We start from the raw sequence: 11,347 nt of genomic DNA, 5'->3' as shown, positions 1-11,347 counted from the left end.
CACTATCTAATTTTAAACATGAAACCAACTCCTCTGAATCACATGGTTACATAAATACACACATAACTCCCTCCATATATAGTGGGCATACAGTCAGTCTGCCCCCCTCTCTGAATGTGGTGCAGAAGACTCTCTTCAGTGAACAAATGGACTCTCAAACATTATCTTATACACTCATACACTTATCTGAACCAAAGGTCTAAGAAAAGAAGATGTAGTAGGCTGTAAAGCCCTCTTTTATAAATAGACTTGACAGTGAAACATGAGGAAAACAGTCACATATTTCCAGTACGAGGCTAAACACTCGCCTACATCCAGCTGCACAAGTCTAGAGCTCCAGTGTGATCAAAAACGATTTAATTAGCATTTAAATTAACATTAAATTATTCAGTTTCTCTCAAAAGTAATGACAAATTATTATTATTTTTTGGACAAAAGCACTGTCTTGAAAAAACATCCTTCTGACGTAACAACAAAAAATGTTAATTTAAAATTATATGAATCAAAGAAAAGTAGTAACTTTTCACATTTGTGAAACTATTAACCAGCAACTGTTTGGTCTTCTTTCTTCATAAATGACCTGCATTATTAATCAATCATCAACACAGGAATACATTTTCTTTTTATTCATTAATTAATCAGTTAATTATGTCAGCACCCCATGACTCATATATAGTTTGTCCATTATGAAACACCAGAGCCACCTATAGGTTGTCCCATGAAAATGCAGTTTCAGGTCAACAATAATAATAACAGAATCTACTCATTTTTTCCTTAAACGTTTTAGATGTTGAAGCCAAACACGTTTGCACAGAAACAAGAATCAAAGCTGATTTTTTAATGTGTCTGATTCCCCGGAGACTTTACTGCTATGATCTGGGCTTCTGCAAAGCTCCAGTTACTTATTTGCAGTTTGTGTATTTATTGCAAAGCAGATTAGCTTTAATGTTTCAACTAGTGTCCCCCCACCCCCCACCCCCTTTTGTGTTACAGAGTAAGAAAATATAACACACAAGTAGTCACACATTGTCCTCGTGTACGAACACATTCAAGTTCTTCTCGTTCAGGACTGCAGGGTGAGGACACCAAAGGAGAGAAAAAGAGTTAATATAAATATGTAGAATGAAAACTATGTGATGCAAATCCATCCTGTGTGCACTGTTCATATGGTACTGTAGATTACAAACCAAAAAGGTAGTACTGCTTTGCATCCATATCCTTTTTTTTTTGTTCTTTTTTAACTGTACGTATGTGCTTTTAATTTTATCCCCGATCACAAACTCAATGCTACAACTCGTCAGCATCAGTTTCACTTGCTGTGCCTTAATGCATTTATTAATGCCTCACAAACACACTACTGATAAGAATCCCCCTGCCAAGAAGGTATGCCATGAACCAGTCCACACATTCTCCAGTCTCCACCTGCCTACAGATGATAAATTATACTGACAGACAGCGTTTAGGATTTAGCTGCAGACAACATGTCTTGGCTTAAGTTTTTAAGGGCGATGTCTTTGACATTAGATGAGATTTAAAAAAAAAAAAAAGGTTTATTTGACTGTAAAAAGCTTGCAGTGTTAAAAGATGTTCTGCACTGCTCTGCTACTCCAACATGTAACCAATACGTTTCTGGTGATCACTGTAAATACAGCACATTTAGAAGATGGGTCACTACTGCAAAAGCTGATTCCTTTTTTTCCTCCTACATCGGTGATTTATTTTGTGTGTGTGGAGGGAGGAGCAATGCTTTGCGTAGTGTTTGGTATCATAGAGTCAAGACTGTAGTGAAAAAAAAAAATCATGAAGACCTCCTCATGCTTTCGTCATCCATCGTTCTACCTGCATGTCTAGACGACTTAGCCTGCCAATGAATGTTGCAGATGCCTTATAAAAAAAAAAAAAGAAAAAGGTTTTGTTTTCACAATTGGACGTCTCTCATGTGTTTTTGTTTTGGACTGACATGTATCACGAAGCACTGTGTCAGCTCAGTTTCTTTCAAATCTATTCCCTAATGGGTACCTTCTAAAGTGCAATTTTAACAAAAGTACATATCTTTCCATGAACACTGTACACTGCTGCTACATAGTGCTTGTTCTAATAAAACTGTAAAACTCAGCTGAGGAGTGTGTGGTTTATATGTAACAGACAAAGCCATTAGTTAGTGTTGTCCACATGAGATGTCATTGTAAATAGGGCTGTCCGTTAATTATTCAAGCAGCTGTTATTCAAAAATGGTGTTACATTCTGATTGATGTCAAGTACACCACTAACGTAATATAATAAAAGTGGGCTAAATAGGAATCTGACTTGAATCTGAAAAACGGACTTCAACAACAATTATCTGCATCATTTTATCCGATTCTATGAGTAGAAGGAAAAATGTATGATTATACCATAAATACAGGCGTGTAGTTAATTTATAGAAAATTATCCTGATGTAAAATCGCAATCACAATATTGGTCACAAAAATCTCAATTAGACATTTCCCTTAAATTCTTCAGTCCTAAATTGAGACTTGATTGGAAAAACCTTTCCCAAATCACAAAACCAAGTATTTGGCTCTAGAAATAATTAAAATCAATGAATTACAGATATTCTTTGAAGATAATTTAACATCCTTTTGTACGATCAACGTGCTTGCTTGTCTCTGTGCTACTAAACCACACAAATCAATCAGTGAATGAACCAGTGCACAGGCGCTGATGTAATTGCCTTTGTACTAATAACAGCAGGATGTGCAGCCTCATAAATTGATGGCTGTCAAGCGGTCAGTGGCCCTGAGAGATGTTTCATTCAATAACGCTGCAACAGCTCCTGGAGGCACCGCAGCAATCTGTTCTCTCAGCACCGGCTGTTGTATGAGCATTAACAGAAACAAACACTCATTAACATTTAGTGTGTGGGTTTATTTTCTGGATTCATACACATGTTGTTGCGGCTCTCCACCAGGGTTCAGTTCGTACAGCAGAGGACACCAGTCAGTACGTTTATTAAATATATCACATTGGTATTATGAGGCACACAGCAAAAGAAATGGCAACAGTCCAGCAGAATGGGAATATAAAGCAATGTGTTCTATTTTGAGAGTCAACCAGATAGAGGCGGCAGGGGTTGTACTGTAGATTGCACACTGACAGATCAAGGAGTGGAAGTAGGAAAATAATAAATAGACAAAATAATCGCTCTTTTTCAATTCACTTTCAGGTGACTTCTGTTCATTAAAGTTTAAAAGAAAGGCAAGTACCTCTGAAGTAAATTAAAAGTTTAAGATCTTCTATTGGCTGTCAACAACATACTGCTGCAGGGGGAAAACTATGTGGATTAAAAAATTAAATTAAGTCAGCTGGAACCTAAAAATATCCCCACTAAAAAAAAAAAAAGAGGCAAAGAATTTCCACCACACCGACAAAATTGTGGACAAATAATACTCAAACAATGCATGTAAAAAAGGTCATATAATTCACTGTTACTACTTCATTTACACATGTACATTTGATTAAATACATGTATGATAGACATTTCAAGTAAAACATGACAACAATAATACAACCTGGAGACAAAATGTCATTTAGATTTGATCCTTAATATGAGAATTTGTCTCCTCACAAATACACTAAAGTTGCCTGATTCAAGTCAGTGTACCTTGAAATATTGTGGAGCGTGAGCTACTTTGTGATATACATAATTATAAAAATATACCTTCACCTCATATCGTCCAGGAAGACTAGTGGGAAGAACAATCTACAGCCTCATCGTGACTGGACATCAGCTTATATGAGTGACAGTAAAGGTGAAGCAGATGTTGCCTATGGTGGTTTTACTTGATGGTGGCCATGATCTTGATGTACTGGAGGGCGCTGTGTGCTGCGTCGTTGTGCGCGTTGCTACAGGAAATGCCCGTGCCGTGGCACACGGTGACCGGGGAGGTGGACAGCTCTGCCAGGCACTGGTACTGGCCGTTCACCGTCAACTCATCTGCAAAATACAGGCGCACACTTCACAACATGACAGGAGCAGCTAAAATGAATAATGCAAGTCTTTGGGTGCTTTCCATTCAGCTAATTCAAACCCAGTTTTTATACTATTTACAGTGCATCCGGAAAGTATTCACAGCACTTCACTTTTTCCACATTTTGTTATGTTGCAGCCTTATACCAAAATGGATTAAATTCATTTTTTTCCTCAAAATTCTACACACAACACCCCATAATGACAACGTAAAAAAAGTTTGAGATTTTTGCAAATTTATTAAAAATAAAAAAACCTGAGAAATCACATGTACATAAGTATTCACAGCCTTTGCTCAATACTTTGTTGATGCACCTTTGGCAGCAATTACAGCCTCAAGTCTTTTTGAATATGATGCCACAAGCTTGGCACACCTATCTTTGGGCAGTTTCACCCATTCCTCTTTGCAGCACCTCTCAAGCTCCATCAGGTTGGATGGGAAGCGTCGGTGCACAGCCATTTTCAGATCTCTCCAGAGATGTTCAATCGGATTCAAGTCTGGGCTCTGGCTGGGCCACTCAAGGACATTCACAGAGTTGTCCTGAAGCCACTCCTTTGATATCTTGGCTGTGTGCTTAGGGTCGTTGTCCTGCTGAAAGATAAACCGTCGCCCCAGTCTGAGGTCAAGAGCGCTCTGGAGCAGGTTTTCATCCAGGATGTCTCTGTACTTTGCTGCATTCATCTTTCCCTCTATCCTGACTAGTCTCCCAGTTCCTGCCGCTGAAAAACATCCCCACAGCATGATGCTGCCACCACCATGCTTCACTGTAGGGATGGTATTGGCCTGGTGATGAGCGGTGCCTGGTTTCCTCCAAACGTGACGCCTGGCATTCACACCAAAGAGTTCAATCTTTGTCTCATCAGACCAGAGAATTTTGTTTCTCATGGTCTGAGAGTCCTTCAGGTGCCTTTTGGCAAACTCGCGGCGGGCTGCTATGTGCCTTTTACTAAGGAGTGGCTTCCGTCTGGCCACTCTACCATACAGGCCTGATTGGTGGATTGCTGCAGAGATGGTTGTCCTTCTGGAAGGTTCTCCTCTCTCCACAGAGGAACTCTGGAGCTCTGACAGAGTGACCATCGGGTTCTTGGTCACCTCCCTGACTAAGGCCCTTCTCCCCCGATTACTCAGTTTAGATGGCCGGCCAGCTCTAGGAAGAGTCCTGGTGGTTCCGAACTTCTTCCACTTACGGATGATGGAGGCCACTGTGCTCATTGGGACCTTCAAAGCAGCAGAAATTTTTCTGTAACCTTCCCCAGATTTGTGCCTCGAGACAATCCTGTCTCGGAGGTCTACAGACAATTCCTTTGACTTCATGCTTGGTTTGTGCTCTGACATGCACTGTCAACTGTGGGACCTTATATAGACAGGTGTGTGCCTTTCCAAATCATGTCCAATCAACTGAATTTACCACAGGTGGACTCCAATTAAGCTGCAGAAACATCTCAAGGATGATCAGTGGAAACAGGATGCACCTGAGCTCAATTTTGAGCTTCATGGCAAAGGCTGTGAATACTTATGTACATGTGATTTCTTAGTTTTTTATTTTTAATAAATTTGCAAAAATTTCAAAAAAACTTTTTTCACATTGTCATTATGGGGTGTTGTGTGTAGAATTTTGAGGAAAAAAATTAATTTAATCCATTTTGGAATAAGGGTGTAACATAACAAAATGTGGAAAAAGTGAAGCGCCGTGAATACTTTCCGGATGCACTGTATGTTCAGCAACATTTCTGCAATACTCATTAAATATATTTTTATTCTATCTATCTCTCTCTGTATAGTCGTTTTCATTGTTAGTGGCGGGGTCCGCCATTTTCGCGCTGGATTCAAATTGCCTACCTACGCAGGAGGGATTCACAGCAAACACATGTATGTAATCCAGCGTTACCATTTGTTCTCCCACAGCCGCTGTGTACCTGCAGCCTTTTAAAAACAAATTATAAATACTATACTATTTACTATACTATAGATGATTTTAATACTTCATCATGTCTGTTTTTATGTTTTCTAATAAACTAATTTCAATTGTTTGTTTGTTCAATTTTTTCTTTCACACCGTAATAGATCTATAATCACTATTGGAGCTGCAGTCATCAGGCGATTTCCTTTTCAACTAAAGCAAGTGAGGAAAGTGAGAAGCCACATTAGTGAATGGAAAGCGCCCTGTATCTTAGCAACCGAGCAACACTAATGTAGTATGTTTTTTTTTACCAATGTCGAAGTATATGACCTCAAAGCCCTGCTCCTTGGACAGCTCCAACATCATCTGAATGTAATCTGTGTTGGGAATACTCAGCGGGTTTCTTCTCAGTAAAGATATCTTCTCCGCTGACGAGTTCCTTAAGTTCTCAAATCGGACACTTGGTTTAGGAGTCTGAAAAATGTAAAATTGAATGTAACACACAAAACTTGACACAATTTAAAGACTTTTAACTCAGAAATGTTGCAACTGCCTCCAGTGGTCACTTTGCAAAGGCGAAAAGTATTTGACGTACCCATGTGATTTCAGAACAGCCTGACAGACTTTGAAGCTTTGCCACCATTTTCTCAGCAGCTGACTTTTTTGCTGCCTTTTTTGAATTTCCTACAGCTGTCAAAACACAAGACAGAGATCAAGAACAGCATGAATAACACAAAATTGCAGTCACTTTAAAAGATTTTACACAAATGTCTTCAAAAGAAAAACCTCCCATACCCTTCTCTGACAGGGACTCCATTCGACAAGTCACAGTGAATTCTCTCTTGTGTGGCGGACCAGCCTCCATTAACACTGTGTATTCAGGAAGACGCCATCCCCTCTGCAATGCTAACTCCTGAAATGAAAGGACAAATAAGAGGAAATAATAAGACAAAAACTGAGTATTTTATTTCAGAATACTTAAAACACAGACATCTGCGCGCGCACACACACACACAGAAAAAACAAAAACAGCACAGCCGTGACTTACACACCTGCAGTTTCCCCACTGAGTTGGGATGGTTGTTTGTTTCTGCTACAACACCGTTACTCTCAGACTTCACAGGAACGTTCCTGTTGGGAATTACATCAAAGCAGTTATTATAATTGTTACCAATTAGTTGTATTTCAATAATAATTTCAGCTCTACTCACACTGTTCCAGCGTCTATCTGCAGAATATTCAGAGCAGCCTCTGCAGCCTGGTGTTTAGCAGCCTTTTTACTAGGACCTTGACCTGAAACAAAATGCAATATATTATATTAATATTACAATATGTAATACATTACAAAATTATTTCACAGTCACATGAAAAAAGCACCATAACCTCAAATCACTTTGTTAGCCAACCATAATGGCTAACAAAGAAATATGCCTGTAAGACAAATTTAAATTTCTGTTTTAAAATCTGTCGGAAAGATGCCAAATGTAGAGAGCTGCACTGTTCTATCCTTGACGTGAGATACCTTGGTTAAAAGAATAACTTAGAAGCCTCTCTATGAGCTGTAGGTGAAACTCACTCACGATCACGATTAGCTAGGTGCACTCCAGTACTTTGTTTGCAGTCACACGATTCTGATGACGCTCGAAATTTAGAATGAGGCAGGAAGTGAAAGGCAGAATGGACAAGATGGAGGAAAGCCCGTACTGTGCTAGTTTTTGTTTACTCATTGTGTCCTCCCAGTTAACATGTGGGTGAAATCTGGAATCCCCCAATTCATTCTTAAATTATGGCTAAAAACCTATTTTGAAGTCACAATGACCTTTGACCTTTGAGTCAAAAGTGTCACCTATTCAGTGTCCGACCAATTGTGAAATATGGTAATGATCTGCCTTCCTGTTCCTGAGTTATGGTGTTGAATAATGGCCAAAAAAGGACCTTATGATGTCACAGTGAAGTTGACCTTTGACCTGTCGGGTAAAAAATGTCATCCCATTAAACAACTGTGAGAAATTTTGTCATAATGGCCCCATCAATTCTTGGGTTATGGCCAAAAATGTGTTTGTTAAGGTCATTTTGAATTACAGTGACCTTTGAGTCAAAAGTGTCACCAATTCAGTGTCCGACCAACTGTGAAATATGCTCATCAATTCTTCACTTATGGTGAGAAACATGTGTGTTTCGTGAGGTCACAGTGACCTTGACCTTTGACCCCCAAATTCTAATCAGTTCATACTTGAGTCTAAGTGAACATTTGTGCCAAATTTGAAGAAATTCCCTGTCGTTGGCATGGAGGAATAAAAATATGGGGAAAAATTTGAAAGATGTTTAAAAATGTCAAATGTAGAGTCTGGATTATTTCTCATCACCTCAACACTGACAGCTTTGCAAATGCTCCTCATCCTCTTCTCTGGACATGCACTGTTCTATCTCTGAAGTCAGAAACCTTGGTTAAAAACAGGCATATAGAGGATATATTTAAGAGTATACTGCAGCAACAGACACAACTGACATCAAAGCAGAAGTGACAAATTATACGTTGCAGGCTGGAGTGCTCTTTCTGAATTATCAGTGTATAATTTTCAACTAAAATAAAAGGCTTCGTCCAGTGACAGGCGGCCATCAACACAGCAGGGGTGGGACTGTAAACTTACCTGTGCAGCTAACATCTTCGATTTTCACGCTGAAGACAAAGCTGGGCTGGTGAGCCTCTCCTTCAGCCTTCTCCATCACATACACAGGAAGGTTGCCACTTTTGGTGCCATATTCATGCAGGATTTGTATAGGCGTCTTCCCGGGGTTGGTCCTCTGCAAATCATGTGCATTCAAGCTGCGTGTATTAAACAAGCAAACACAAACAGTTAACCAGGGCCACAGTTAACTGGGCTGTGGCCATTCGATGGCTGTAGTATACATCTGAGCTGCAAAACAGGACAGCTTACAGACCAGAAATAATGAATGCAAACAGTAGAACCAATTCACAGCAGGGAAACAAGACTGCAGAGTAAAACTGGTATGTCAACACTTGTATTGTTAAGAATATTTAGACGCGAAATAATTCATAATTCATTTTTGATATTGGCAGCTTACTAGCATATAAACATATGAACCACCAAAAGTGTGTTTATAGATCCTTATTGATAAATCCAAAGATAGTGATGCTTTATTAAGTACCTTCCTATAAAGGCTCACTGACAAATACAGCATCAAAGTCACTGATCACCTGTGACATTACCAGCTAATGAAACTATAGCAATACCCAAGAAAAGTCCTAGTTCATTGTCAATATACACTAAGTGACCAGAAAAAAGACCCATTAATAAAACAAACCCATTAATGAATTTGAAAATACCATCTTCATGTAACATCTTTTAATATAGTAAAGTCCAATACAATCTTACCAAACACTGCCATTTACCACAATTTATAGTACTCTAATGTTAAAAACAGGGATGACATGAGAAGTAGAAGCATTAAAAAACAAGTTAACATGTACATACTGTAGTGTCTCTGATATACAGGCTATTACTGTAAATGTGAGCCTCTCACTGTACTAACCACAGAAATGCCCCTGCACACACCACAAAGCTGAAGTTAACTGAGGTCTGTGTGAGGTCGCTGTGTGGTACAAAAGGAAACAAAAAGGGATACAAAACAAGTAAATATTAGAGAAAGAAAAGGGGAGAGGAAAGTACAAAACAACTCATGCTATGATGCTTGAGGGCTGAACTTACTATACATACACATATATGATGCCTTGCGATTCAGGTTATCCGCAAAGACAATAAAAATTACATTAAATACTCTGAAGTGCGGTTTTAGGGTTGAGATGAGAATTGGCTGATAACACTGACGCTGTATGAGATATCGTAGTAATCATGGTTTCCTACACCAAACAGCAGAAATGTGTTTTTTTTAAATAATAAAATATGTACTGTAGGTGCAGTCTCTCAGCCAGAGTGACGACTTTAACTGTAACGTTAGCTAGATGACATATGATAGCTAACCGCTGTAACGTTGTGCCGTTTGATAACGTTTTCGGCTTTATCTGACATTAACTACACATGGGAGATATTTGACTATTAGTCTGCACATTTAACTGGATAATTAACTATAACGTTGTGACACAAATAGACAAGGAGGTGTGTCCATCAAACCTAAAATACTGAACGTTAACCAGCTAAGCTAATCAGGATAGCTCACTGACGTTACCGCTGTCATTCAATTAACAGTACATTTTCTCTAATGCTAAGAGGGGGCCTCTGTAGGATAACTTTCTAGGGTTTAATACTAACAATATAAGTTCACAAGGCTGATAAACACAATAACATTAAGACCCAGCTCAGCAAAATATGTCAAGTCAACCATTAAGCTAGTTAGCTAACAAAAAAAGAACTATAAGACCTGTCAAACTGCAGTTTACACTTCTTGCTAAAAACAATAAGACAGCCAGTTATAGCATTTTCTTTCGGTTTCAGTTCTCTGAAATTCACGTTCAATATTCAACTGTACTTGAGAAACTTCACAACCTTGAATTTACCATAACTAGTTAACCTTTATATATCATAACACTTAAGCGTTACAACAACCTGTTAAACACTGTCAACATTTTATTGTTAATTGTTAGCAAACGTTAAACATGTTTTAATTAGTAATAAAACAACTAACCTCGTGTCGGCGGTGGTTTTCACTGCTGGTGGATGAAATCCCTCTTGAGACATGTTTATAATTTTCAGTCTGTTTGCGGGCTGATTAAAGACTATTCTGGGTAAATGAAAAAAACACCACTTTGAGATATTTTTCTCTGCATCTACTTATGTTATCATGAAGAATATGAAGTGGCCTAAAACATGCTAACAAGTCTTCATTGTATCCTGACCGGGGAAATTACCGAATTTAACATCATATCAACATCCGGGTCACCAGCAGGTCAAATGATGCTAGTGTGCGGAGCTACACTGTTTACCGCCACCTACAGGTGAAGATATGCAAGTGTCTGTTCGGGGCTTTAAGGTGCTAAATTAAAGTAAATTCACTCGTTCATGGTTGGATATCATTTATTCAGAACAAGGGCCAACTAGAAAAATGCTTGAACTTGAAATTTGGTCTGAAGTGGTGGGGAAAAAAATGTTTTGCATACATCCTTTATGAAATGTGTGGATATACTATGTACACATGTCTATGTATGAGAAGGTGTATGTGTTTGTATATGCATATACCGTAGGCACTGTGGAGGAGGACAGAGGGAGGGAGCTTGTTTTCAGTCTTTATGTGTACTCTTGTGTTGTGTTTTTAAATCATTGTGTATTAAATGTTTTGTTAAAATTTTGAAAAATGCCCATCACAATTTCTAAGATTTCGAGGTGACACCTTCAAATAGCTTGTTTTGCTCAGTCAACAGTCCAGGACCCAAAGATACAGGTCTTTTTCACAGTGTTAA

The 11,347-nt window shown here is 38.7% G+C and overlaps 1 protein-coding gene across 1 annotated transcript; it reads right to left on the bottom strand.

The window, feature by feature from the left end:
* Positions 1-2,886: 2,886 nt before the first annotated feature.
* prkra (protein kinase, interferon-inducible double stranded RNA dependent activator) lies at positions 2,887-10,754 on the bottom strand. Its single transcript, XM_070914810.1, has 8 exons — positions 10,576-10,754; positions 8,562-8,737; positions 7,122-7,203; positions 6,963-7,041; positions 6,697-6,823; positions 6,477-6,600; positions 6,222-6,370; positions 2,887-3,976 (listed from the first exon to the last, which is right to left on the bottom strand). Exons 1-8 carry the CDS (start codon positions 10,626-10,628, stop codon positions 3,819-3,821), a joined length of 948 nt encoding a protein of 315 aa, XP_070770911.1. The 5' UTR covers positions 10,629-10,754; the 3' UTR covers positions 2,887-3,818.
* Between the last annotated feature and the right edge of the window lie 593 nt (positions 10,755-11,347).

Source organism: Enoplosus armatus, chromosome 11, assembly GCF_043641665.1.
Source record: "Enoplosus armatus isolate fEnoArm2 chromosome 11, fEnoArm2.hap1, whole genome shotgun sequence".
Lineage (NCBI taxonomy): Eukaryota > Metazoa > Chordata > Actinopteri > Centrarchiformes > Enoplosidae > Enoplosus > Enoplosus armatus.
The sequence above is the reverse complement of the archived record's forward strand: the minus strand, read 5'-3'. Positions and strand labels throughout refer to the sequence as shown.

Excerpts from the sequence above, each read along its gene's own strand:
- prkra (XM_070914810.1), bottom strand. The coding sequence starts at position 10,628 with ATGTCTCAAGAGGGATTTCATCCACCAGCAGTGAAAACCACCGCCGAC. Across the intron at positions 7,042-7,121 it reads CAGATAGACGCTGGAACAGT|GAACGTTCCTGTGAAGTCTG; the intron begins GTGAGTAGAGCT and ends AATTCCCAACAG. Across the intron at positions 3,977-6,221 it reads GGTCATATACTTCGACATTG|ATGAGTTGACGGTGAACGGC; the intron begins GTAAAAAAAAAC and ends TGTATTTTGCAG.